Raw genomic sequence first — 25,346 nt, forward strand, 5'->3', positions numbered from 1 at the left:
ATTTCAGGTTAACAGAGTCGGAAGGGACCTTATAGGTCATCTAGTACACACACACACACACACACACACACACACACACATGCTCAAGCAGGAGACCCTACACCATTTCTGACAAATGGCAGTCCAATATCTTCACAAAAGTCTCAAGTGATGAAGCTCCCACAACTTCTGAAGGCAACTTCTGTTCCATGGGTTGATTGTTCTCACTGTCAGAAAGTTCCTCCTTATTTCCAGGTTGAATCTCTCCTTGTTCAACTTCCATCCATTATTTCTTGTCTGGCCTTCAGGTGCTTTGGAAAACAGGTTGACCCCCTCCTCTCTGTGGCAGCCCCTCAAATATTGGAAGGATGCTCTCATGTCTCCCCTGGTCCTTCTCTTCACTAGACTAGCCATGCCCAATTCCTGCAACCGTTCATCGTATGTTTTAGCCTCCAGTCCCCTAATCATCCTGGTTGCTCTTCTTTGCACTTTTTCTAGAGTCTCAACATCTTTTTTTCTCTCCTTCCTCTTCAGCTCTCTCCCACCACCCTCATTTTCAGATACATCAGGAGCTTAGGACAGACATTCAACATTCCACTTTCTTTCTACTATCTCTGGATTATCTTTGAGGGGGATCACATTTAACGTGATTTTTTTTCTCATGTAAATGTTGCTGGAGAAAGGGGTAGGACAAAGAAAATAGAACTATAGAGACACTTTCTCTACAGAGAAAATGCCTGCCATCTTTAGTCATGAGGCTATGATGCATTTCAAAAACCAGAAAAAAAAATATTTTCCTTGGCATAAGTCTCCCACTTTCTTTCAGCCCTGGCAAACCACAAGCCAAAAAAGCTGTATTTCCTACTGAACCACTTGCATCAGAGTTAACGGGATTCATGATTTAGGGATGAGCAGTACCACAACAGAGGTAGGGGAGGATCCGATCTCCCTTTCTCCTCTTCTCGCGCGGCCCAATTTCATTGCAAAGTCACAGACCCATCAACAGTCTCATTCTGCATTAATCCACTGGCTTGACTGATGACTCAAAGCTCTAGGTGGCTAAAATATGGTTTTGGAATAAGCTGCAATTGAACGGGCTCGCTTACAGGCCGAAGGAAAGGAAGAACAATGGTAACAAAATATTAGAGTTGGAAGGGACCTTGAAAGTCTTCTAATGTAACCCCCTGCTCAAGCAGGAGGTCCTATGCAACTTCAGACAGATGGTTGTCCAAACTCTTCTTAAAAACCTCCAATCAGGGAGCAGCCACAACTTCTGAAGGCAAGCCAAGATCATGAGCACAACGGAAGAGTCCAATTGTAGAGCATGTAGTGCCTTGCTCAAATTATCTGAATAACTTTACATCTATTCTGGAAGGTAGGAAGGATTACCTTTTGCAGGATTGTCTGAGACGTGTGTGTGTCTGTGTGTGAGTCTCTGTGTGTGGTATGTTCCTTTGAATCAGTGTGAGTCCTGGTGACTGCCTGTATTGCAGGCTGACTCCCCCCACAGGCAGGAGTTCAATCCTGACCAGATTAAGGTTGACTCAGCCTTCCATCCTTCCGAGGTCGGTAAAATGAGGACCCAGATTGTTGGGGGAATAGGCAGATTCTCCGTAAAGCAGCAGCCCCCAGCCTTTTGGGCACCACGGACGGGTTCCGTGAAGAAAGGTTTTTCTGTGGATCGGAGGGGACATTGTTTTGTGTGCTGCCTGCATCCCACAGATGGGGCTTCACTTGTTTGTATGGACTGGTTTCTGGCATGCTGTGGACCAGTGCTGGTTTGCAGACTGGGGGGTGGGGATCCCTGCCATAAAGCACCATGGGGTAATATATAACTCTAAGTGTTATTGCTATTGTACATTGTGGTCAAGAGATTGGTTATGTAATTTAATATTTAGTAATACTCTCAGCCCCAAAGATACCCACACAAACACAGGACAACAGCTCTCCTTCAAATCACAAGCCATTCAGCCTCACCTGCCACTTTGACTTCATTGGGCTTGCAGGCTCTGCAGGGCAAGATCTCAAACTCTTCAGCTTGGTGCATGGAGTAATCAGTGCTGGCCACCACGATCTTGTCTCCCACCTTCCACGACTGCACATTGTCAGCCAGCCTCAGGATTGTGCTGTTCACGTTGGTATCTACCTTCATGGTAAGCTTGGGTCTTGCTGAAAAGCCAACGAGGGAAAGAAAGTGGGTGAGGGTAGGAAGCAGAGAGGAACCTCCCCGGTGCCTCCTCTCTAGTTTCTCCATGGCCCAAACATGTTTCTTACTCACAAAACAAGGATTTTGGAAAGATAAGACAGCTGTTCTCAACCACAAGCTAAATTTGTGTGTCTTCCCCTTATTAAGGAAGCACAGTAAGTGTTGTTGTTATGTAGCTACCATCTACCGCATAGATTTGATGATTATAATCAGGAAGTTGTCGTTATTATTGTTGTTTATATACACACGGAGTTTGCCTCCATAGGTTGTCAATGCTCCAACATTGGAAGTTTTTAAGAAGTCTCTCAACACTGTCATATTATCTACTAAAACTGTATTACTATTATTCTTCCCCTTTCTTCCTAGTACCTACCTCTTCCCACTTATTGCTATAACCATGTTGCTTGTATCTTTAAATTTTATATTGTTTTATTTGTTTCCTAGTATAACTTGATTGCTTATTAGTAACTTATGACTATCACTAAGTGTTGTATCTTATGATTCTTGATGAATGTATTCTATTTTATTTTTTCTTTATGTACAATGAGAGCATCTGCACCAAAGACAAATTCCTTGTGTGCCCAATCACACAGCCAATAAATAATTCTATTATTCTATTCTATTCTATTCTATTCTAGTCTAGTCTAGTCTAGTCTAATGATTCTTGATGAATGCATTCTATTTTATTTTTCTTTATGTACACTGAGAGTATCTGCACCAAAGACAAATTCCTTGTGTGTCCAACCACACTTGGCCAATAAAGAATTCTATTCTATTCTATTCTATTCTATTCTATCATATCCTATCCTTATGATTCTTGATGAAGGCATTCTATTTTATTTTTCTTTATGTACACTGAGAGCATATGCACCAAAGACAAATTCCTTGTGTTTCCAACCATACTTGGCCAATAAATAATTCTACTCTACTCTACTCTACTCTACTCTACTCTACTCTACTCTACTCTACTCTACTCTACTCTACTCTACTCTATTCTATTCATCATGGAAAACAGTGTGAGGTTGCCCTATCTTCCATTCCACCTCCTTGACAAAACCCCGAGGAGGCAAAAGAGCCTCTGTATGGAGGGTAGCCTATTGAATGCCATTCATATAAAATAAAATGCCAGAAGAAAATATTCCATGCAAGTAGAAAGCTAGCCTGACAGGGTAACATAGATTTCACCTTGCTGTACTTGCTTTCCGCCTGCAGTTTTTTTTTCTAAAGAAAAAAAAAATCAAACGCACACTTAGTGTGTAGCCCTTTATGCCATCCTAGGACTCTGTCGTGCTCCATATCCTTTTAGAGTCAGGCCTTATATGCTCTCTATTTCAACAGCTGCATGAGGACTAGCAACATGATACAGAGAATGCAAAGCCAAGTTGGATGGAGAAAGCGTTCGTGTGGCAGAAGCTGCTGCAGAAACCCCAAAGTTTTAGACTCATGCAAAAAAAAAAAAAAAAACAGACCTGCATTTCTACTTAAGCCTCTGAGGTAAAATCTTGCTGCCTTCAGAATATATAGACCAGTAGAGCAAATTTCGGAATAGTTTCCTCCCAGTTATACTCTGTGCTCAACTTTCGAGAATGAGTCACCTACCCGGTTGGCCACATAAGAAGCGCACTCTGTAGTTATGACAGCCTTTCTCCGTCTGCTCTGGGCCGCGGCAGAAAAACCTATAATCATGGCCCTTTTTGTACAGGACTTCAGTTGCCAGTTTCATTCCCTCAAGTGTGACCGCCTGGGAGGAGCAAACACAATAATAGCCAAGCGTATGATTATCAAGAGCAACAGCTGGTACAACAACAACTGGAACTATAGGCTCAGCAACACTTGTGAGAGGGAGGAAAAACAAGCATTTTCTGCCCGGTAACTTCTTATCTAAATCATTGCAATGAGTTGAGAAGAGGAATTTACCTCGAAGCGCAACCCAAAGCACCATTACAAACACAGAATTCATATTTTCCATGATCTCCACTGGGTCCCCCAGGTCTGAGATCACCATATGAACCTATCAAGCAGTTATTGGCTTTGGACCACAGTTGTGGAAAACCCATCCGTGTCTCCATCTTAAGATCATCATGAGATGCTTTGTGCTCTAGAACATTCCAAGGCAAATTCCTTACACTTAAAATGGATGTTTTTTTAAAAAAATGGGGGCACCTAAATGTTCTTCTGAAATATATATATATATGTGTGTGTGTGTGTGTGTTGTATTTGTGCTGATAAATAAATAAAGGGAGACTAGTATAGATCTATTTCAAGCTATTTAGCTCTCATCAGCTAGCCATACCCTTACTAGGATTATAGTCTGCCACCGACTTTTTCTGTTTTTTACCCCAAACCAAAGGCCTCTTAATTGCCCCAGGCTCTTTCAATATATTGCAAGATTTCTATTTTAAGTTGATACATCTGTCTGCTGTTAATACTTTTAGCTTTTCTTTATTGATTTGATTTTTATCCAGCCTTTATTATTTTTATAAATAAGTAGCCGACAACATGGCATTGCCCGGGTATTTAAAGTGTGTGTGTGGGGGGGGGGGGGGGGGGAAATGTCCTGACCAAACATAATTTCTAATGTTGGATTTTCCCCCTTAAAAGAGGGAACTCGCTTGTGGAGTACTGTGAACCCATTACCATGGCAACTCCATTGTGCTGTACAGTAGAAGCCAGTAGAGCAGTACGACACAACAGGCTGCATCTAAACAGAACACCACGACCCACAATGGGTGTTAAGGGTGTCTTACCACACAGTATTTTTTTCCAGAGTGTAAGTCATCCGTGTACCAAGTTTGGTTGAAATTGCTCAAGGTGTTTCAGAGTTATGCTGGAACACACACACACACACACACACGAAAACAGAAATATAGATAGATAGATAGATAGATAGATAGATAGATAGATAGATAGATAGATAGATAGATGATAGATAGATAGATAGATAGATAGACAGACAGACAGACAGACAGACAGACAGACAGATAGATAGATAGATTCAGTGCAGTTATTTCTCCGTATGAGCGGTGCTCATCTCCATTTCAAAGCCGAAGAGCCAGCGCTGTCCGAAGACGTCTCTGTGGTCATGTGGCCAGCATGACTAAATGCCGAAGATGCACGGAACGCTGTTACCTTCCCACCAAAGGTGGTTCCTATTTTTCTACTTGCATTTTTTACGTGCTTTCGAACTGCTAGGTTGGCAGAGAGCTGGGACAAGTAACGGGAGCTCACTCCATTATGCGGCGCTAGGGATTCGAACCGCCAAATTACCGACCTTTCTGATCGACAAGCTCTGCGTCTTAGCCACTGAGCCACCACATTCCCTGGTCGAGAGTTGAGGACTATCTCTAATTCTTTTTTTAAAAAATATATATATAGATGTTGATTCAAATATCTTTTGACTCAAATGCCCTGATTGGCTGAGATATCTTTTTGTTTCATGCTGCCACTTGTTTCAAAGGCCTAATGACACTCAGATTAAAAAGCACGCGCTGAAGACAGCTCAGCAAGAAGGCCGAGAATAACAATTCTGACAGAATAACACTCTATTCCAGGTTTATCCAGGAGCGAATCCAACATAACAAGCAGCAGGTTGCTCTCTATGAAAATAATCCGTGAGCCACGGCTCTTTTGATGGCTTGAGGCAAATCTCTTTAAGTGTCATCCCTCAGGGGTGTATTAAAGATTTTGCTTTACTTTATTAAGTGGTGCCAAGTTCTTCGCGGAAATCTCTGAAAACTTTGGAGCGGTTTTGGAACAGAGCAGATTACTTGACTCATCGTTCTTAAACGATGATAAATCATTATGAAACGGTTTATGGTGGGATTATTTATTATGATAGGCAGCCCGATGGCTTCTGATCCATCCGTGACAGAAGAATGGAATTTTCTTAATTAGTTGGCTTTTCAAAACAGAGAGATTATCAATATCGGGCATAGCAGCCAGGATCTAATGCGTAAGTCCGACTAGGTTCCTTGCATTACCTTCTTTCTCGTTCTATTAAAAATTAGTTATTTAATGAAGATGTACACACACACACCCTCTCTCTCTCAAAATAATAGTTTGGGGGAGGGAATTGTTCAACAGTTAAAAGTGTCGCTTACGTAAAGGAAGTCTTTGCACAACATAAAAAAAAGATGTTGAGACTTTGGAAAGAGTGCAGAGAAGAGCAACAAAAACAATTAGAGGGCTGGAGGCTGCCCTCTATGAAGAATGTTTACAGGAATTGGGTATGGCTAGTCTAGAAAAAAAAGGACTAGCACTATTCCAATATTTGAGGGGCTCCTGTTGTGGCCTGGCAGGAGCCGTTGGAGCTGCCACCAGACTCCGACAGCGAGGGGTCTTATGAGTCGGCCCTGGAGGATGCGGAGGACCCTGGACAAGGTTCCGACTCCGAGCAGGGCACAGAGAGACTGGTTGGCCACCAGGTGGCGTCTGATCTTTGGATCAGTGGGGAGGAGACAAGAGTGAGTGATCCAGAAACCACCTGTGAGTTGTTCCGGGATGCACGCCATCGAAGGGCTACTCGGCATCAAGAACAACTACGTAATTACAGGAGGTAATTTACATGCCAGAGTGCTTATCTCTTTGTTTATGTGGCTTTCAGCCAACGAGTCTGGACTGATTAAAAAACATTCTCATTTACGTTTGTTTCGGCTTTCGTTCCTGGACGGAGGAGGGGGGTCAGAACAGGCTCCTTTATAAACAAGGGGGATCAACTTATTTTCCAAAGCACCAAAAAGCAAGATAAGAAACAATGATGGTAAACTAACCAAGGAGAGAAGCAACCTAGAACTAAGGAGAAATTCCCTAACGGTGAGAGCAATCAACCAATGGATTAGCTAGCCTTCAGAAGTCGTGGCTGTTCCATCACTGAAAGCTTTCATAAAAGAGACTGGACAGCCATTTGTCTGAAATGATATTGTGTCTCCTGCTCAAGTAGGGGGTTGGACTAGAAGACCTCCAAGCTCCCTTCCAACTCTACTATTCTATGCTCTGTGTGTAGGCGGCATTGGGCTGTAGGATGAAATATTGTAGGGGGAAAGTTCAGATGGTCATTTGTCTGAAATGGTGTAGGGTCTCCTGCTTGAGCAGGGAGTTGGATGAGAAGACCTCCAAGGTCCCTTCCAACTCTACTACTCTATGCTCTGTGTACAGGCGGCATTGATACTTGAGCTGTAGGATGAAATATTGTAGGGGGAAAGTTCAGACAATCATTTGTCTGAAATGGTGTAGGGTCTCCTGCTTGAGCAGAGGGTTGGACGAGAAGACCTCCAAGGTCCCTTCCAACACTACTACTCTATGCTCTGTGTACAGGCGGCATTGATACTTGAGCTGTAGGATGAAATATTGTAGGGGGAAAGTTCAGATGGTCATTTGTCTGAAATGGTGTAGGGTCTCCTGCTTGAGCAGGGGGTTGGACTAGAAGACCTCCAAGATCCCTTCCAATTTTGCTATTCTATTATTCCGAAACAGCAAATTTTAATCATGGCACAAAAAGCTAGGCTCCATGACTCTTACATGTTTTCACCACTCATCTCACACCAACCTGAGCAAAACAATATACTGTGCCAATACTGAGCAGAAGACAGTCCATTGAAAAGCACAAAGGTCCCATCAACTTCAAAAGAAATTACTTCCATTTTCCATTTTATTACACAATGATTGGAACCGCAGGTAATGCCAACTGGAAAGTACAGATGGGTGGCGGTTAATGTCTTCCCATTTCTCATTTTTTTCCACAGATCCATTAAGTTGAATTCTACTTTTTTTTTTAAAAAAAAATACAGTTCACATGTGTGTTTAAGGGGGAATTCATTTCCCTAATTTTTTTTTTACTTGAAATTTTGTCATGGAGAATTTTGTAAAACATTTCCCCTAGCACAGTGGTTCCCAAACTTGGCAACTTTAAGACTTGTGGACTTCAATCCAGCTCTGCTGGCTGGAGAATTCTGGGAGTTGAAGTCCACAAATCTTAAAGTTGCCAAGTTTGGGAACCACTGCCCTAGCAATATGCATTTTGAGTACCGTCTTTTCCTGACAATATAGATTTTGAATATTAGAGATGTTTCTCTAAGAAGAAAAGTGAGAATTGGGTTGAAAAACCGCAAAATGTGACTTTCAAATGAGGCTTAAGTTTTGCTTCACATATTCGTTCATGCCTCATTACATTTGATTTCAATTGCAAACCGTACAAATTTCTCTCTCATTCCTATCTGGAGAGAGATCAACATTTATTAGCCAAAAATCTATCAACAACAAAGCTCCCATCAATTGCAATACAAGAGAGAATCAAATTATGGGAAACAGGTATAACGTTAGAACAACTTTAAGGTAAACTTGGCACCTTTAAGACTTGTGAACTTCAACTTCAATATGGCTGCCTGGGGAATTCTGGGAGTTGAAGTCCACAAGTCTTAATTTTGCCATGTTTGAAGGCCCCTCGGACAGAGGATGATTACTCCGTATGTCATACCTGGAGATCCACAGGATGATCGCAGATTTCTGGGTGAGCAGCTCTTAAGTCTGAGAGTCTCTCTCCATCTTTGGATTTTGATATTTTTGGCTTCTCAAACCACTGAGTCCACTCAACATCTGGGGGTAAAAAAAGGAAACAACGCAAATTAAGGTCATTTTGGAGAAAACAGGCCTTAACGATTGCCGGAAAAAATGTGCTGTTCCATTAAATCTCGGTGCCAAAATATGTTGGCAAATCTGTTTAAAAGCTACCCACTCCTGGTGTTTTCTGTAGGTCATCAGATGTTAGGTGTCCCAAGGCACATCAGACTAGTGATGAAAGGAGAAACCAATCTTTCCACCGGAAATATTTGGCCTTTGAAGGAGAGGCTGGAGAAGAAGGGCCTTGGCAAAACCAAAATAAATAGGCCCAGGATGGAACATTTATGGTTTACTGGTAGATATCGCAGAGATTCCAATGACAATATAATTAAATAAAGATTAATGTGAGTGTTTTATCCAATAAATGATCTTCAATTTATGTTTATTTCAAATGCTTCCACAAATCACAAAATTTTGCTCCCATGAGAAAATGACAAAGGTTTAATATGTCCAAAAAGGACAATTTATGAGAGATTGGAGCAGCATCACAAGTTTCTGGAAGACTGCAGAAGACCATGTGGCCCAGCGGTGGGATTCAAATTCTGTGGGCGTGGCTTGGTGGCATGGCTTGATTTGGTGGGCGTGGTTTGTCTTGGTGGGCGTGGCAGGGGAAGGATACTGTAAAATCTCCATTCCCTCCCCACTCCAGGGGAAGGTTACTGCAAACTCCCCATTTCCTCCTTGACTTTGGAGGCAGAGAATATATGGAGCGGGGCCAGTCAAAGGTGGCATTTGCTGGGTCTCCAAACTATTCAAAATTTCCGCTACCAGTTCTCCAGAACAGGGAAGAACCTGCTGAATGCCACCTCTGATGTGGTCATGCCACTAGAAGCAAACTGGATGAATTTGGAGGCCTGTGTATCTGTTTTGAGCATGTGGAGGGAGAAATGAATTTAAGTATAAGACAGAGAGAGGGAATTTGCCTTGAGGCCAATTGCTAGTACCCATCTTTAAATTTATGTCCAAATTTAATTATTTTATCTGTGGGGGTGCTACAAATAGATGCTGGAGGGCTGCCTCAACCACGTTGGCACGGGGTTAGAATGCAGCATTGCAAGCTAACTCTGCCAACTGCCAGCAGTTCGATCCTGACTGACTCAAGGGTGATTCAGCCTTCCATCCTTCTGAGATCGGCAAAATGAAACCCCAGATTGTTGGGGGCAAGAGCCTGACTCTGTAAACCACTTAGCGAGGGATGTAAAAGCCCTGTGAAGCGGTATATAAGTCTAAGTGCTATTGCTATTAAGAGCCATGGTGGCACAGTGCAGTATTGCAGGCTAACTCTGCCCACAGCCAGGAGTTGGATCCTGATCGGCTCAAGGTTGATTCAGCCTTCCATCCTTCTGAGATCAGTAAAATGAAACCCCAGATTGTTGGGGGCAAGAGCCTGACTCTGTAAACCACTTAGTGAGGGCTGTAAAAGCCCTGTGAAGCGGTATATAAGTCTAAGTGCTATTGCTATTAAGAGCCGTGGTGGCACAGTGCAGTATTGCAGGCTAACTCTGCCCACAGCCAGGAGTTGGATCCTGACTGACTCAAGGTTGATTCAGCCTTCCATCCTTCTGAGATCAGCAAAATGAAACCCCAGATTGTTGGGGGCAAGAGCCTGACTCTGTAAACCACTTAGCGAGGGCTGTAAAAGCCCTGTGAAGCGGTATATAAGTCTAAGTGCTATTGCTATTAAGAGCCGTGGTGGCACAGTGCAGTATTGCAGGCTAACTCTGCCCACAGCCAGGAGTTCGATCCTGATCGGCTCAAGGTTGATTCAGACTTACATCCTTCCGAGATTGATAAAATGAAGGCCCAGATTGCTGGGGAAAATATATTGACTCTGTAAACTGCTTAGAGAGAGCTGCAAAGCAATATGAAATTGTATAACAGTCTAAGTGCTATTGCTATTGCCTACAGTCAGTGTGTCACTAGTCAGTAATCACTGGCCTGGCTGTGATGAAGCAAAGCTATCAGTTCTTTTGTGCAGCATCGAAACAGCTTGCAATGCCCCTGTCTACTATAGGACCAAAAAGATGGAAATTCAGGGATTGTCCTTGTGTTGCTGTGCATCTACACGCATCAGGGCCAATGCTGAGGGATGCTGGGAGTTGTAGTTCAGCGTGAGGTTGATTTTTTTTGTATGTTGGGGTTGAGGAATATTTCCAACTGCACTGAAAACTTGCATTGCAAACTTGCTCCAAAGAAGTAAAACCTCACCTTTAACCCATTCACTGGTTGAAGACACATTGAAACGTTCTCCGTTTTCAGCTTGGAACAATTTGAATACTTTGGCAAGAGCTGAGCCTTTGCGTCCTGCAAAAAAATAATAAAAATAAAAACCGAAAGGGAAGCAAGAGAAGGACTTCCCAGCAATCCCCAAAGCTGCAGTTCATTACTGAGAAGCTGTCAACAGTTCAGTTTTTAATGCTCCTTTGGGGGATTTAGAACACACATATGAAAGGGACCTGCAGAGTTTTAAAGGCAAGGGCTCAATACTGACACAATTGTTTATATCATCTCTTCAGCAAAACTGATTGTCCGCCTGCAAATTCTGCAGAATGACAAAGGGTGAAAGGAATATAAATTACTTATATTTTCCCACATTCTCTCAAGTTCCAATTAAATCAGAGGTAAACGTGTAGGGACAAGAAAGTTACCAACAACGGGGGATATTTGTAGCTCAGGGCTGAAATGAGGGGTCCTTGGTGCTCTCTGAGCTTGCTTGTTTTCTTACAGACGTTTCATTATCCAAACTAGGCGCTAGTGAAGCTAGCACTGATGATGTTACCTAGTTTGGGTAATGAAACGCCTGCAAGACAAGCACCAAGCTCAGGGAGGGGGGGAAACGGGACTCCCGGAAGTTCCGGTAGGCCAGAAATGGACCTGTTTCCGGTCTCCGGAAGTTTTGGGGGGAAGCAGTTTTCGCCCTCCCAGAGGCTTGAGAAAGCCTCTGGAAGCTGGGGAATGTGACACACACACCCCCTGGTGACTTAGCCACGCCCGCCATGGCCACGCCCACCCAGCAGGGAACCCAGTGTTGAAATTTTTGAAGCCTATCCCTGCATTGGACAGAAGTGGGGGCAAGAACATAACAGGCTGAGAGACTTCAGCAGATAGGATTCAAAATCAGAGAAAGGAATCTAGATCTTTGGTTCTGGTGCCTCTACAAACTCAAGACATATGGTGATATAATCCTTCCTGTGCTTAAAAACCAGGGCCTTTCATTCCCAGAATGATCAGCCTGAAGTTTGAGAAATGAAGCCCATCCACCAAAAAATAAACATCAAGGCCGGAGAAGACCAATGTAGGTTCTCCATTCCATACAACCAAAGACCTGGCCTCAAATAATGCCTGAAGTAGCCCAAATGCCTTATGCCAAAATGCTCCTCAATATAATTTAGCTGCCACTATTCTCATGGCCATATCTTGATGTTTACCTTGATATTCAACATGATCTTCAACGGAGGACAAAGGTTTTCCTTTGACTGTAATAAAGCTCCAGGGATGCCTGGGGAATTAAAGAACAACAACACACAACATAGCATTACTCTTTTGCAAGAAATGCATGCATCTTACAACACAAAAACTCAATATTACTTCTTTGTAAGAAATGCATGCATCTTTTTGGAATATGGCTTGTTTTGTTCTCTTTTCTCAGCTCCCCAGACAGACTAACTCTGAGATACATTTTTTTTTAAAGTTCATGAGTGAAGCTAGACTCCTGGTGCCTGCATCCAGCTGTTTTCCTGGCAGCTGGATGGAAGTAGTTTAACGCTGCCTTCTGTTGCAATGTGTTTTTCACTTCCCAAGTATAGCTAACTTCAACCTGACTAAAGTTAATGGTGCCTCTGCCCTTATCCACACACAAATATATTCTCCAAGAACCGTTATAAAGGCAGAATACCTTTGTGTATCTTCAGCAAATTTATTTGCTTCAGCTTCAAGCAAAGCAAAGAGTTACAACATCTAAGATTCCATCATGCAAACGCCTTACTTGTAGCATAAAATTCATCCGTTTCCAAGTTGACAAAGCTCCAGCTATGAATGAGAAAGTTCTCAGAACTTCTTCAGAGGAATCCCATCAGGAATCAAACTACAAAGAACTAGCTTTTGCAAAGATTAAAAGTGCCAAATTCTTAGAAATGCCTTTCTATGAACTGAAAATATCTGGCTGTTAATTCTACTCTCTGGAAGAATCAAGACTAGGCAAATCAATAAAGCAGAAGACTTATAGGTAGATTCATTTTACTGATTAATTGAGTAAAGATGTCTCTCTCCCTGTGTTTTTAATAAATAGGAGTCTGCCTTGAACTCATGGAGCTCTGAAAAGTTAGCAGTGGTGTTTATAGATCCTTCTGAAATCTCGATGAGTAATATGTGCATGTGGTTTTTTCGTCTTCTTAATATATTATTTTTTGCTATTAATGTTTCAAACCAGACAGTTGCAGAGGCCACTAAGAACACGAGTAAAGAGGACACAGATCAGCGGGTGGGGTGGGTGGTAAATAACCAGACATAAACAAGAAGAACTGGAAATTCTCTGTCCTACCAGAGTTTGCCTTGCTGTTCCAAGCAACAAATTCATGAATTAATGGCTTTGGCCACTACCAAATGGGAAGAGCCCGGTAGGGAATTCAATACAGTTTGCAGGATTCTAACTGGGATTCAAAAGTTTAAAACAAATCAGACTAAAAGGGACACATTATTGAGCATAACGTTGATAGAACGTTCCATCATTGCCGTATTTAAATTTGCTTCTCTGTGTGGTTAGAATGGTGGTAGATTCCACTAGCTGGGATGGAGTCAAAAGAGGAATCGGCCTGGCATATCTATGTAATCACAAACTAAACTTAAGTCCAACCTCCTATTGAATTCTGTTAACCTGATCTTATGCCAAGATAGTGCTAACTGTTCATTGCATAGATTCCCATGCATCGGAATGACAAGCAAGAAATCACTTTAATTAGAATATCATATGCGGCCTTGATAAGGTAAATGTGCTAGTCGTTCCCGACTCTAGGGGATGGCGCTCATCTCTGTTTCAAAGCTGAAGAGCCAGTGCTTTCCGAAGACGTCTCCTTGGTCATGTGGCCAGCATGACTAAATGCCGAAGGTGCACGGAACACTGTTACCTTCCCACCAAAGGTGGGTGCCTATTTTTCTACTTGCATTTTTACATGCTTTTGAACTGCTAGGTTGGCAGAAGCTGGGACAAGTAATGGAAGTTCCCTCAGTTACACGGCGCTAGGGATTCAAACCACTGAACTGCTGACCTTTCTGATCGACAACCTCAGTGTCTTAGCCAATGAGCCACTGCATCCCTTATGTGGGCCTGATCTTTCCCACCTAACATTTGACTTGGATCCAGACAGAGGTGCCAACTGCCTAGCCACATCATGTCTGATGTGGAGAGGTTTCACCTTTCTTTTATACCCACAACAATTTGCACGCGCCTTTTTCATTGCTAGGTCAAGCAAAGTTGGTCAAAGGTTCTTCTATTTATAGTTGCCTTCCATAAGGCATCTCCGAATGCACAATAAGCAGCTGATTGACACAAGCCACCCATTTTTTACTGTCTGCCTTGGACAGTAAAGGCAGACAATCGTTAAGCAACTGGCAGGCGACAAGTACACAGCTGGCTGTCCTCCATTTGGCCGGAGAACTACATGTTACTTTAAAAAAAAAGTGACAGAGACTGAGAACAGAGAAGGATTGATGAGGAGAGAAAGTGGGAGAAAGTGCATGGAATTGCAGGGGGGGGGGACCCTGGGGAACCTCTGGCTGAAACCCCTTCCAATGAGGAAAAACCACTAATTGAAACCACCAAAAGGGCAGGATGGGTTCACCAACGGTTTAGCTCAGCCTGCAGTCAGAGCAAGAGGACCATGGCAGCAACCCAGAGCTACAGCAACGACGAAAAGAGTGGCCCAAAGCGAAAAAATATGTTTGCACTTGACAAATTGGCAGACGGAAGAGAATGTGTCCCCTCTGCCTGGAGCGGCAAGATTTCTTGTCTTCAAGGTACAGATATTGGACAGGATTAAGAGCGGCGTTTTTCCTCAAGCGGCAATCGCGGGTTTGGTTTCAATCAAAAACGGTGAAGGCTGCCCAAGATGAGGGATGCCTAATTAGAACAATTCTGAGCAATGCAATCTCAGGAGGAGGAGGAGGAGGAGGAGGAGTGCTTGGAGTGCTATTCTGAGCAGGGAGAGAGGTGGAGAGAGAGAAAAAGTTCTGTCCATGGGAAGCCAGGGCTGGTTCTGGATAGGATTTGGACATGCCATGCGGAAAAGGAATTTGGAAAGATTACGAACCGTGTCCAAGCGAATGGGGTGGACAACTGGAAGAAACTGCATGTCAGCCTCCTAGAAGGCTGGCGGGGAGAGAAGATTTGCTTCCATGCCTGCAAACATCAAACCCAGCCACAAACACTTGACAGAACTAGATCAGCTAAGAATACGTTCTAAAAACACACACACACAACACTAGAGAGGCAGTGTTGTATAATGGCTAAAGCGACGGAGTAGGAGGCCCGGGCTCAAGTCCACCTTTGGCCACCAAAACTTCTGGGTGACTTCTGGCTCTCATCCAAACCTACCTGGCAGGATGAGGATTTAGGAGGAAACAAGGGAGTGCTATTTATGCCACCCCCACAAAAGGCAGGATATCACAAATACACACACACACCCCACAACTAAAACTCCAAAACAAAGTGAGGAACCACAGCCCAATGCTTGTGAGGCAACCCTCTCCAGGGTTACTCATAAGTAAGGCAGGCAGCCGACTGCCAGGTAAGTCCTTCCTGAAGATTGCAGCTTATTTTTTACTCATAACAAAAAGACCAGTCTGGGAAGTTTAGGGCGGGTGGTTTAATCAAGATTACTCAACTTTCGGAGTGTAAGTTGGCGGAGGGGGGGTCAGAATTCATGCAGTTTGTTTTTTGGGGAGAGGGGCAATAAAAAGACAAGGAATTGGCACACCCCACCAGAAGTGGCTTCATATTGAGTGAGACCAGAAATTCACCACCGTCTGCGTAAGGAAAAGGCAACCTTTCTATGGTTAGAAAATTTGAGACCCTACTGCAGAATGAACTATGAATGAATGAATGAACGAATGAACGAACGAACGAACTACCGTATTTTTTGGAATATAAGTCACTCCGAGGTATAAGACGCACCTAGCTTTTGGGGAGGAAAACGTGGGAAAAAATCTGCCTCTGCCTCCCAGCAATTTGCCTCCTTGCAACAAACAGCACAGACAATATACATTGTTTGTAGTGTTATATTTCAGACTATACTAGTACAGTTATTGTTAAAATCAATGTGCTTTCTGGAAGTATAGTTATTCTCTGCTATTTAAAAGAATAACACTTTTTAAAACCAATAGCACGGGGCCTCTTCGGATCAAGCATTTATTTTAAAAAGCTTCCTAATTTTGTTAAATTATTTAGAATAATAAAGCAGCCTTTAAAAAATAAGTAATAATTTGAACATTCTATAGGCATTTATAGTTGTTGATTTACCTCCTTGCAGCAAACAGACTGATTAGCACAAGAAAAAAAAATCTGCCTCTGCCTCCCAGCAACTTGCCTCCTGGAGCAAACAGCAAGTTTCACTTTCAATTTCTCCCGATCATCAGCTGTTTCAGGCTGCAGGGATTGCTATAGCCTATTGAAGCCCCCGTTTGCTGCAAGGAGGTAAATTGCTGGGAGGCAGAGGCCAAAGGGTTGGGGCTGGTGGATGGGTGGGGCTACATTCAGTGTATAAGATGCACCCAAATGTTCACCCTCTTTTTTTGGGGGGGGGGAATATACCGAAAATATGGTATATATGCCTGGAATCCACACTGTATATCAGACATTAATACAAGTCCAGAGGTATTTCACCAGAAGAGTACTCTATTCCTTTGCTCACAATATGTTACCAGGCTTGAAATTTTGGGCTTGGACAACCTGGAGCTACGCCGCCTACAGTCTGACCTAAGTATAGTACACAAAATTATCTGCTACAATGTTCTACCTGTCAACGACTACTTCAATTTCAACCACAATAATACACTGGCAAACAATCGATACAAACTCAAGGTAAAGCGCTCCAAACTCGATTGCAGAAAATACGACTTCAGCAACAGAGTGGTCAACGCCTGGAATGCTCTACCTGACTCTGTTGTTACATCCTCAAACCCCCACAACGTCAACCTTAAATTGTCTAATGTTGACCTCGCCCCATTCCTAAGAGGTCCGTAAAGGGGGCATCCATAAGCGCACCAGCATGCCCACTGTCCCTGTCCTACCGTCCCCATTTATTCGTACCCATTTCCTGTGCTCATGTCCATGTTTATATTTATACCTGTTTTCTCGTGCATGTTTGACAAACTAAATAAATAGATAAAATAAATACATCTCTCACCAAATGGTGACAAGGAAACGGTCAGCCTGTGAGGTAGTTCAGGCTGGAAGCAATGCCCAGGCGAGCCAATTCTACCTTACTGTAAAGTTACAGGAATCGAATCTTGCAAGTCTAAAAGTACACACCTCCCTCTGTCGCCTTTGCAACCCAAGAAATGAGGGAGGGTCCCATTCCTTCTGCAGGCTCAGCTGCCTCTTATTATCTGACTGTTTCCCCCTGGCTCTTCTTCCTGCCTCTGAAGGTTATTCTCCCATACCATTACAGAAACTGGTAAAGCGACTCCCTTTAAGCTTTCCCAGCACAAGGGGTTTTACTCCAGCAGAACTACTATATATCCTGTTTTGGACAATTGGGGAGGTTTTCCAAAAGAAACTATGAAATGCAACCACACTAATTCCTGCTTTCCAAAAGTGACCCTGTAAACCTTGAAGACTCTACTATAAGCTGGACCTAAGATGATGCTACAATGTTAGTGATTTCCTTTGCAAGGTGTGAACTTCCTGCTTCCCATCTTTTGAGTTAAAAGAATCTTGCAAATCATCAGGTAGAGCAGGATTCCTAGGGAGGCAAAGTATACAGTCATTTGATGCATTGATACCCATGGCTTTCTTGCAGAGCCTCATAACTACTCTACAAGATCTTGAAGGAATTTTAGAGCCTGTGGAAATATTCAGGGACTGAACATGGGACCTTCCGCATGGAGCATTTCTACGCTAACTCCGAATTGAGGTTATTAGTCCAATTTGCACCGATTGATTCAATTTCAAAGCCTTCCTTCAACCCAACTGTGTGGCCCAAACCCATCTCAAGCACTGTCCTTGGCCTCTGAAATGCTCTCGGGTGAAAAGGAAGAAGAGAGGAGGGAAAATCACCATGAGGAAAGCGGAATTATTTTAGATCCAGGAAAAGCACAATAAGGACTTTGTGTTGTAACCCTGGCAGGACAGGCTCCTACCTAAAGCCAAGGTGGAGGAAATGTTTGCTGCCCAGTTTGGTCATTGCTTTCCTGGCCGAGTCATCCAAATTCTTGGAGCCTTCGTCGTTGACCGCGACCGACAGGATCATGCCATCCTCCACAGCGTTCAAATACTGCACAAAGCGGAGGCTTTCGCTTTTGAGTTTGTAGGTGTCAAATCTGAAGAAACACAGAAGGACAGGTGAGAAGTAGAAAGAGCTGCCCTTGCCATGTTGATTCATGCACAGGCACTCTCGAAGAAGAAGAAGATAGCATCAATGCTTGCTTTCACACTTAGGAGAAGCCAACTCTGCAGGACAGAATGACCTGCAGGAATCAGATAATTCACATTCATCCCAGGGGTGGGCTTCAAAAAATCCTGACTCTGTAAACCGCTTAGAGAGGGCTGAAAGCCCTATGAAGCGGTATATAACTGCTATTTTAGCAAGGGGTTCTCTGCCTGGTTGCTGGGTGGGCGTGGCCACAGTGGATGTGGCCTAGTCATCTTCCTGCACCAGGGCGGAGGGGGTGTTTTTGCCCACCCTGGGCTCCGGAGGCTTTTTTCGAGCCTCCGGGAGGGTGAAAATACCCTCCCCAGGCTCCAGAGGCTCTCTGGAGGCTGGAAACTGGCCCATTTCAAGCCTTCCTGAACTTCCGCTAGGCCTGTTTTTCACCCTCCCTGAACCTCTGTGTGCGCCCAAAATGGGCTGCCTGAGGAGTCCTGGGAGGGGTATGGTGAGGTGGGTGAGGCCAGCCAGCTGTGGGATTTGGGGGTTCTCCGCACTGCACAGAATCTTAGCTAGAGGTTCTCCCAAATCAGAGGTGGGTTTCTCCCGGTTCGACCCGGATCGGGCGAACAGGTAGTGGCGGTGGTGGGAGGCTCCGCCCACCTGCCCGGATGATTCTGAGCATGCACAGAAGCTTCTGTGCATGCGCAGAATCGTCGTGCGAGCGAACGAGTGCGCACGAGCAAACTGGTAGTAAAAAAAAAAAAAAGGAAACCCATCACTGTCCCAAATCCCTGAGAACTCCCAGCAGCCCACCCGTGATTATAGTGGATTTTTCTTGCCATTATATCTGTCACGGAAATAACAAGAAATATAGAATGTATTTCTCCATTCTTTTCTAACTTTCAAGCCTTGACCTGCAAGTTGATATATCTTTTACTCCTTTCACGATTGTATCATTGATATATACATGGTTCTACTGGAAGTGCTTATTCCTTTTTATGATGCTGGGCTAGTCCATAATTAACTAACCCACTCAAACCACTTTCTGTGCATTCTACAGCCGTCTCTTCTGTTCCTGCCTATTTTCAGGAAGTTAAACACTGTAATTTTAAGCCTGATAAAGTCGAAGGGGCAATCAACTTCAGAATGAAGTTTAAGGGAAAAAATGTGGGTTTTGACCTCCAGCTATTCCTAAACCACACCCATTCCATCCACCTCTTCTATATTCACCTGCAGCCCTGGCCCATTCCAAAATCTCAATAGCAATAGCAATAGCAGTTAGACTTATATACCGCTTCATAGGGCTTTCAGCCCTCTCTAAGCGGTTTACAGAGTCAGCATATCGCCCCCACAGTCTGGGTCCTCATTTCATCCACCTCGGAAGGATGGAAGGCTGAGTCGACCTTGAGCCGGTGAGATTTGAACCGCTGAACTGCAGATAACAGTCAGCTGAAGTGGCCTGCAGTACTGCACCCTAACCACTGCGCCACCTCGGCTCCTTCAATATATTGCATCCTGCAATTCACAAACTGTGTCTGCACAAAACCCCATCAGCTCGGAGATCAGAGCAGCTGAGAATTTGTTTTTGGACCTCGGGCAAACAATATAATGAAGGAAAGAGAAAGGCTTGCTTGCATTGGCTGAAATAGGGAAAGAGTTTGAACTCACCGATCAGAATGGATGACCGCTCCAGTCTTGGGATCAACAACATGGACAATGATCCCGCGATGCCCCCAGCTTCGTTCGAAGTAGTAGCCCCCTTCTTCCAATCCCCCTGGATTCAGAGTCTTGTTTAAGAAAGTCCAGGATAGCTTTCGCTCACCGTGAACTTCAAGAGTCCCGCCGTTAATGACGCCAATGAACTTTCGCCCAAAGTAACTGTCAGGCTGGCTGCCATCATCAGCTCTGCGGGGTGAATTTGAATAGCATTTTATTTCTCCACCTTTGGGAATTGCTGTACAGCAATAGTTGAAGAGTGCCAAAAAAATAAATAAACCGAGTGTATTATAAGGCCATCAGTTGGAACCATCAAATAAAGGGTGATTCACTGATGAATAAATGTTTTCTGAAAGCAGCAGACAAATATAATCCGAAAAATAAAGGAAGACCATTTATTACATTGCAACAGAAATAGGAAAGGGCACCAGAAAAATGAAATTCTTTCACTTCCACACCAAAAGAAGCAGGATTTGTGATGCAAGAATTCCACATGGGAAGCTACTATTATTGAACTAGTATTTATTTAAAAGAAATAACATGGGGCAGCCCTTGAAGAGCATTCGGACACTTCAGCTTGTCCAGAATGCAGCCGTGCGAGCGATCGTGGGTGCACCTCGGTTCACCCACGTAACACCTATCCTCCGCGAGCTGCACTGGCTGCCTATTGGTCTCCGGATACGCTTCAAGGTGCTAGTCGTCACTTATAAAGCCCTTCATGGTATTGGACCTGGGTACTTGAGAGACCGCCTGCTGCCAATTACCTCCAATAGACCGATTAGATCCCACAGATTAGGCCTCCTCCGAATTCCATCCGCCGGCCAGTGCCAACTGGCGATTACCCGGAGGAGATCCTTCTCTGTGGCTGCTCCGACCCTCTGGAACGAACTCCCCGTGGAGATTCGAACCCTCACCACCCTCCAGGCCTTCCGCAAAGCCCTTAAAAACCTGGCTGTTCCGACAGGCCTGGGGCTAAAGAGCTGTTGCCCCCGTCTCGAATGGTATGACTGTTGTGTGTTTTTAAATTATGTATTGTTATGTTTCATCTTTTATTTTCTGTCTGTACCCCTCTTCCCTGATTTGAATTGTGAGCCGCCCTGAGTCCCCTTCGGGGGAAAAGGGCGGCATATAAATCAAATCAAATCAAATCAAATCAAATAGACCACATAAAAGAGGAGGTGGAGTTGCACTATATATAAGAAATAATTACCTCTCTACAGAAATAGATAACCATTTGTCTGAAATGGTGTAGGGCTTCTGTTCTGACCCCCCTCATTCCACACCAAAGCACATTCCGAGCCAGAGATAAATTACGGCATTTAATTAACAGACAAACAGGTCCTTGGCAGCAACCCAGCACAGACAAGCTTGGGCACCAATAAACACAGATAAGGCTTGGCAGCAATCCAGCCTGCCAAGCTCACACAAAGTTCTCCGACATTCGGTTCTGTGTTGACTTCTGCAAAGAGGGGCGTGTACACAAGTAGCCTTTTTATAGTCTGGAGAGGAGCCTAATGACCACCAGCTGAGCACAATTACCTCCTGTAATTGCGTAATTATTCCTGACGCCTAGTAGCTCTTCGATGGTGTGCATCCAGGAACAACTCACTACTGGCCTCTGGCTCACTCTCCCTTGTCTCCTCCCCACTGGTGCAAGGCTCAGGTGCCTCCTGGTGGCCAACCAGCCTCTCTGTGCCCTGCTTGGAGTCGGAACCCTGTCCAGGGTCCTCCACATCCTCCAGAGCCGACTCAGAAGGCCCCTCACTGTCGGAGTCTAGTGGCAGCTCCAACGGCTCCTGCTGGGCCACAACAGCTTCCTGCCCAAGGAGGGGGTTGGATGAGAAGACCTCCAAGGTCCCTTCCAACTCTGCTATTCTATATTCTAAAATAGTCAGAATTGAAAATCAGTTACCAGCTCTCAACCAGAAATATTCAGCCCTGGGTGATGATGCGCCCAGGTGTGTCCATAAAGAATTCTATTCTGTTCTGTTCTGTTCTTCCTAGTGCGCTGTAGTAGTTTTGGTGTCTAATGTACCAGATCTCTGCTCCTCCATCCATCCATCTAGAAAGAAAAGGCTTGTGGGGGTAATCTTCCAAATTATGGATGAGGTTGGTTTAATTACATACCGTCCATATAAGATTATTGTCAGGCTGCTCTGGAAAGGGCAGCTCTCACTCCCGATATGTAGTTCTCCATCATTTTCTATCCGTATATGACGAGTGCGCAGAACAATAGGGGCTGTGTTATCTTTAATCACTAGTTTTCCTAACAGAGGAGAAGCAAAAGGGGTATTTAAGTGGGTTGACTTAAAACTGTGCCACAAAGTTAAGATTTTTTCCTTCTATATTATCCCTGCTTGGACGTCTCAGTCGTGCCTCGTTTGAAGGAAGGCAAATGATAAACCATGGTTTATAATGCAGATTATAATGAGATCCGGACCCTTACCACTCTCCCGGCCTTCCATAAAGTGACCAAGACCTGGCTGTTCTGGCAGGCCTGGGGCTGTTGATTATAATCCAGCCCCACTTGATTGAACGGATGATGTCTTATTTTAAATAACTGTATTTTTAATTTTTATGTTTTACTTTTGTTGTGAGCCGCCCAGAGTCCCTAGGGAATGGGCGGCATACAAATCTTATTAAAGTTGCAAAGTTGCAAAGATTTTTAATCTTCTGATTCCCCCACCACCACCTTCCTTGCCGGATTCTCTCTAAACAAATTCCCTGAAAAGAAAGACTTTCTCTTTTTCAGAAGAAAAAAAAATCAGACTGGTTAGCGCTGTTGTTTGTGATTATTGTTTGTATCAGGGCGGGGCTTGTGGGGTTCAGGAGAACCTCTAGCTAAGATTCTGTGCAGTTCGGAGAACCTCCAAATCCTAGCTGGCCCCGCCCATCCTGCCCCGCCCTTCCCAGGAGTCCCCACACGGCCTATTTTGGATGCCGGTAAGTAAATGCATGGCGTGCGCGGAAAGCTGTTTCCACAGCCCGGTTGCAAAACCCCTTATGGCCCACTAGTGGGCTGCAGCCCACAGATTTAGACAGGAGACTCCTGGTCTAAAAGGTTTTACCTCCTTCCATTCTGCAAGACAAGGAGGGAATAAGAACTTCCCCAAGCCAGGTCTCTTGGCACCACTAGCCTGCAGTACAGTGCCTTTTTATAGCCGACTGCGCCTTTACCCATCCTATAATTATGGACTCTCGGTGAATGGTTAGGAGGACATTGAAAAAGGAAGTGGAAAAGAAACACAACAATCAAATTTACAGTTTTTCCAACTGGGACAACAAAACAAGCTTAGCTGCAGACAAGGTAGCTGATGACATATTTCCCCCAGCATTTCTACCCTGATATTAACCAAAGTTGGTTTTATCCGTATTAAATTTAACACTGTTTATCTTGACAATGCTATATTTGTATCTGCGTTGCATGACTTCTCTTCGTCTTTTCATTTAGTGGGGAGCAGCAGCATTCCAACATAAATCTCCCCATAAATAGAGGCCAGCCAGGCTTCAGGCAAGGAAGTCCAGCAAAATGTTTGCGAGGTGATGCTGTTTATACAAAGCTGCCCTCGGTATAAATAACTGAAACTGTCTGTATCGAATCCAGTCATTAGCCAAGACAGCGCTGTAATACTTACACCTGGCACAAGCAAACTAGAATACCAGAGAGAGGCATGCAGCCTTGCTTGCCTGAGATTCTGGGAATAAGGAATGTGCTTTTGTTTTAGAACAAATTTTGCATTGTTTCCAAAACAAATGTAATAAATAATGAAGTAAATCGAGAACCTAGGAATAGTCATCTCAAACGATCTAAACCCCAGAGCTCATTGTAATAGCATTGCCAAAAAGGCATTAAGAGTTGTTAACCTAATCTTGCGAAGCTTCTTCTCCAGGAACATTGTACTGCAAACTACGGCATACAAAACCTTTGCCAGACCAATTCTCGAATACAGCTCGTCTGTCTGGAATCCACACTGTATAGCGGACATTAACGCAATTGAGCAAGTCCAGAGGTATTTGATTAACTTAATTGTCCCAGGATGCATTTCATCACTCAATTCAATGATTCTCCAACTTGGCAGCTTGAAGACATGCGGACTTCAACTCCCAGAATTCCCAAGCCAGCATGAGGTAAAGTCCACAAAACTTCAAATTTGCCAAAGTTGGGAAACTCTGTTCTAGGTCAATCTGGAAGAGGTGGATTCAGCTAAATAAGTTCATATTTAACCTAAACAGGAAATTAGATGCTTATTAGAATAAAAAGCATCAGATAATTATCTTAACTTATGATTATCTTATATTATTTTATCTTGTGATTCTTGATGAATGTATTCTATTTTATTTTACACTATGTACACTGAGAGTATATGCACCAAAAACAAATTCCTTGTTTGTCCAATCACATTTGGCCATAAAGAATTATATTCTATTCTGTTCCATTCCATTCCATCTATTCTATTCTATTCTATTCTATTCTATTCCATTCCACTCCACTCCACTCCACTCCACTCCACTCTCCACTCCACTCTCCACTCCACTCTCCACTCCACTCTCCACTCCACTCTCCACTCCACTCTACTCTACTCTACTCTACTCTATTCTTAGGAGTTTCATAAAAAAATATATCAAAGAATGAATGCAATTTTAAAAATCGTTTTAGGAATATTAAGCTTATTTTCAAGAAGGGAAGGTCTTCATCAAGGAACCGAGTCAGCTGCTCTGCATTCTGAATATAGCGTAGATGCTATGGCTTTCCATCACACCAGACTTACCTCCATTTGTGATGACAATGGAATGAACGGTGGCAGAAGAAGATAAGAGAAGCTTTTGGCCTTGGCTAATGTTCACGCGATTCTCTTCATCATGTCCTGGCTGCCAGAGTTTCAGTTCTGGATCCAAATGGGGACAAGGCGGGACCATTCCTGTTGGCACACACAAAGGGAACTATAAAGAACATGGACTTCTTTATCTGATACCTAGAACACAAGTCCATTAAGCTCAGAAGACAAAGGAACCATTTCTGAAGCTGCTGAGTTAGGAAGCAGAGAGAGAATGAATATTTGGGCTGAAGGCAGAGGTAATTTTAAGAATGGTATTGCCCACAGTGGATTTTGGAGAATCGCAGAGAAAACATGACATCTTCAAGCTGGAATGCTACCTACACTTTCCTACACTTGTGCCTCAGCTGAAACATAGAGGGATTGACTTTCAATCCATCATGCTTGGATGTCATGTGGCTTCAGCATCCT

At 43.7% G+C, this 25,346-nt stretch overlaps 1 protein-coding gene across 1 annotated transcript in view; it reads right to left on the reverse strand.

Annotated features, from left to right (window-relative positions):
* The window catches only part of CEMIP (cell migration inducing hyaluronidase 1), a 70,354-nt gene extending 45,337 nt beyond the window's left edge, over window positions 1-25,017 (reverse strand). The window contains exons 1-9 of the mRNA XM_032233141.1: window positions 24,870-25,017; window positions 22,228-22,366; window positions 20,053-20,289; window positions 18,155-18,334; window positions 12,229-12,299; window positions 11,009-11,104; window positions 8,658-8,776; window positions 3,785-3,926; window positions 1,957-2,148 (exon numbers count right to left, since the gene is read on the reverse strand). Coding sequence (XP_032089032.1) covers window positions 1,957-2,148; window positions 3,785-3,926; window positions 8,658-8,776; window positions 11,009-11,104; window positions 12,229-12,299; window positions 18,155-18,334; window positions 20,053-20,289; window positions 22,228-22,366; window positions 24,870-25,017 — 1,324 coding nt within the window. The remainder of the gene's footprint in view (window positions 1-1,956; window positions 2,149-3,784; window positions 3,927-8,657; window positions 8,777-11,008; window positions 11,105-12,228; window positions 12,300-18,154; window positions 18,335-20,052; window positions 20,290-22,227; window positions 22,367-24,869) is intronic.
* Between the last annotated feature and the right edge of the window lie 329 nt (window positions 25,018-25,346).

Source organism: Thamnophis elegans, chromosome 16 (assembly GCF_009769535.1).
Source record: "Thamnophis elegans isolate rThaEle1 chromosome 16, rThaEle1.pri, whole genome shotgun sequence".
NCBI lineage: Eukaryota > Metazoa > Chordata > Lepidosauria > Squamata > Colubridae > Thamnophis > Thamnophis elegans.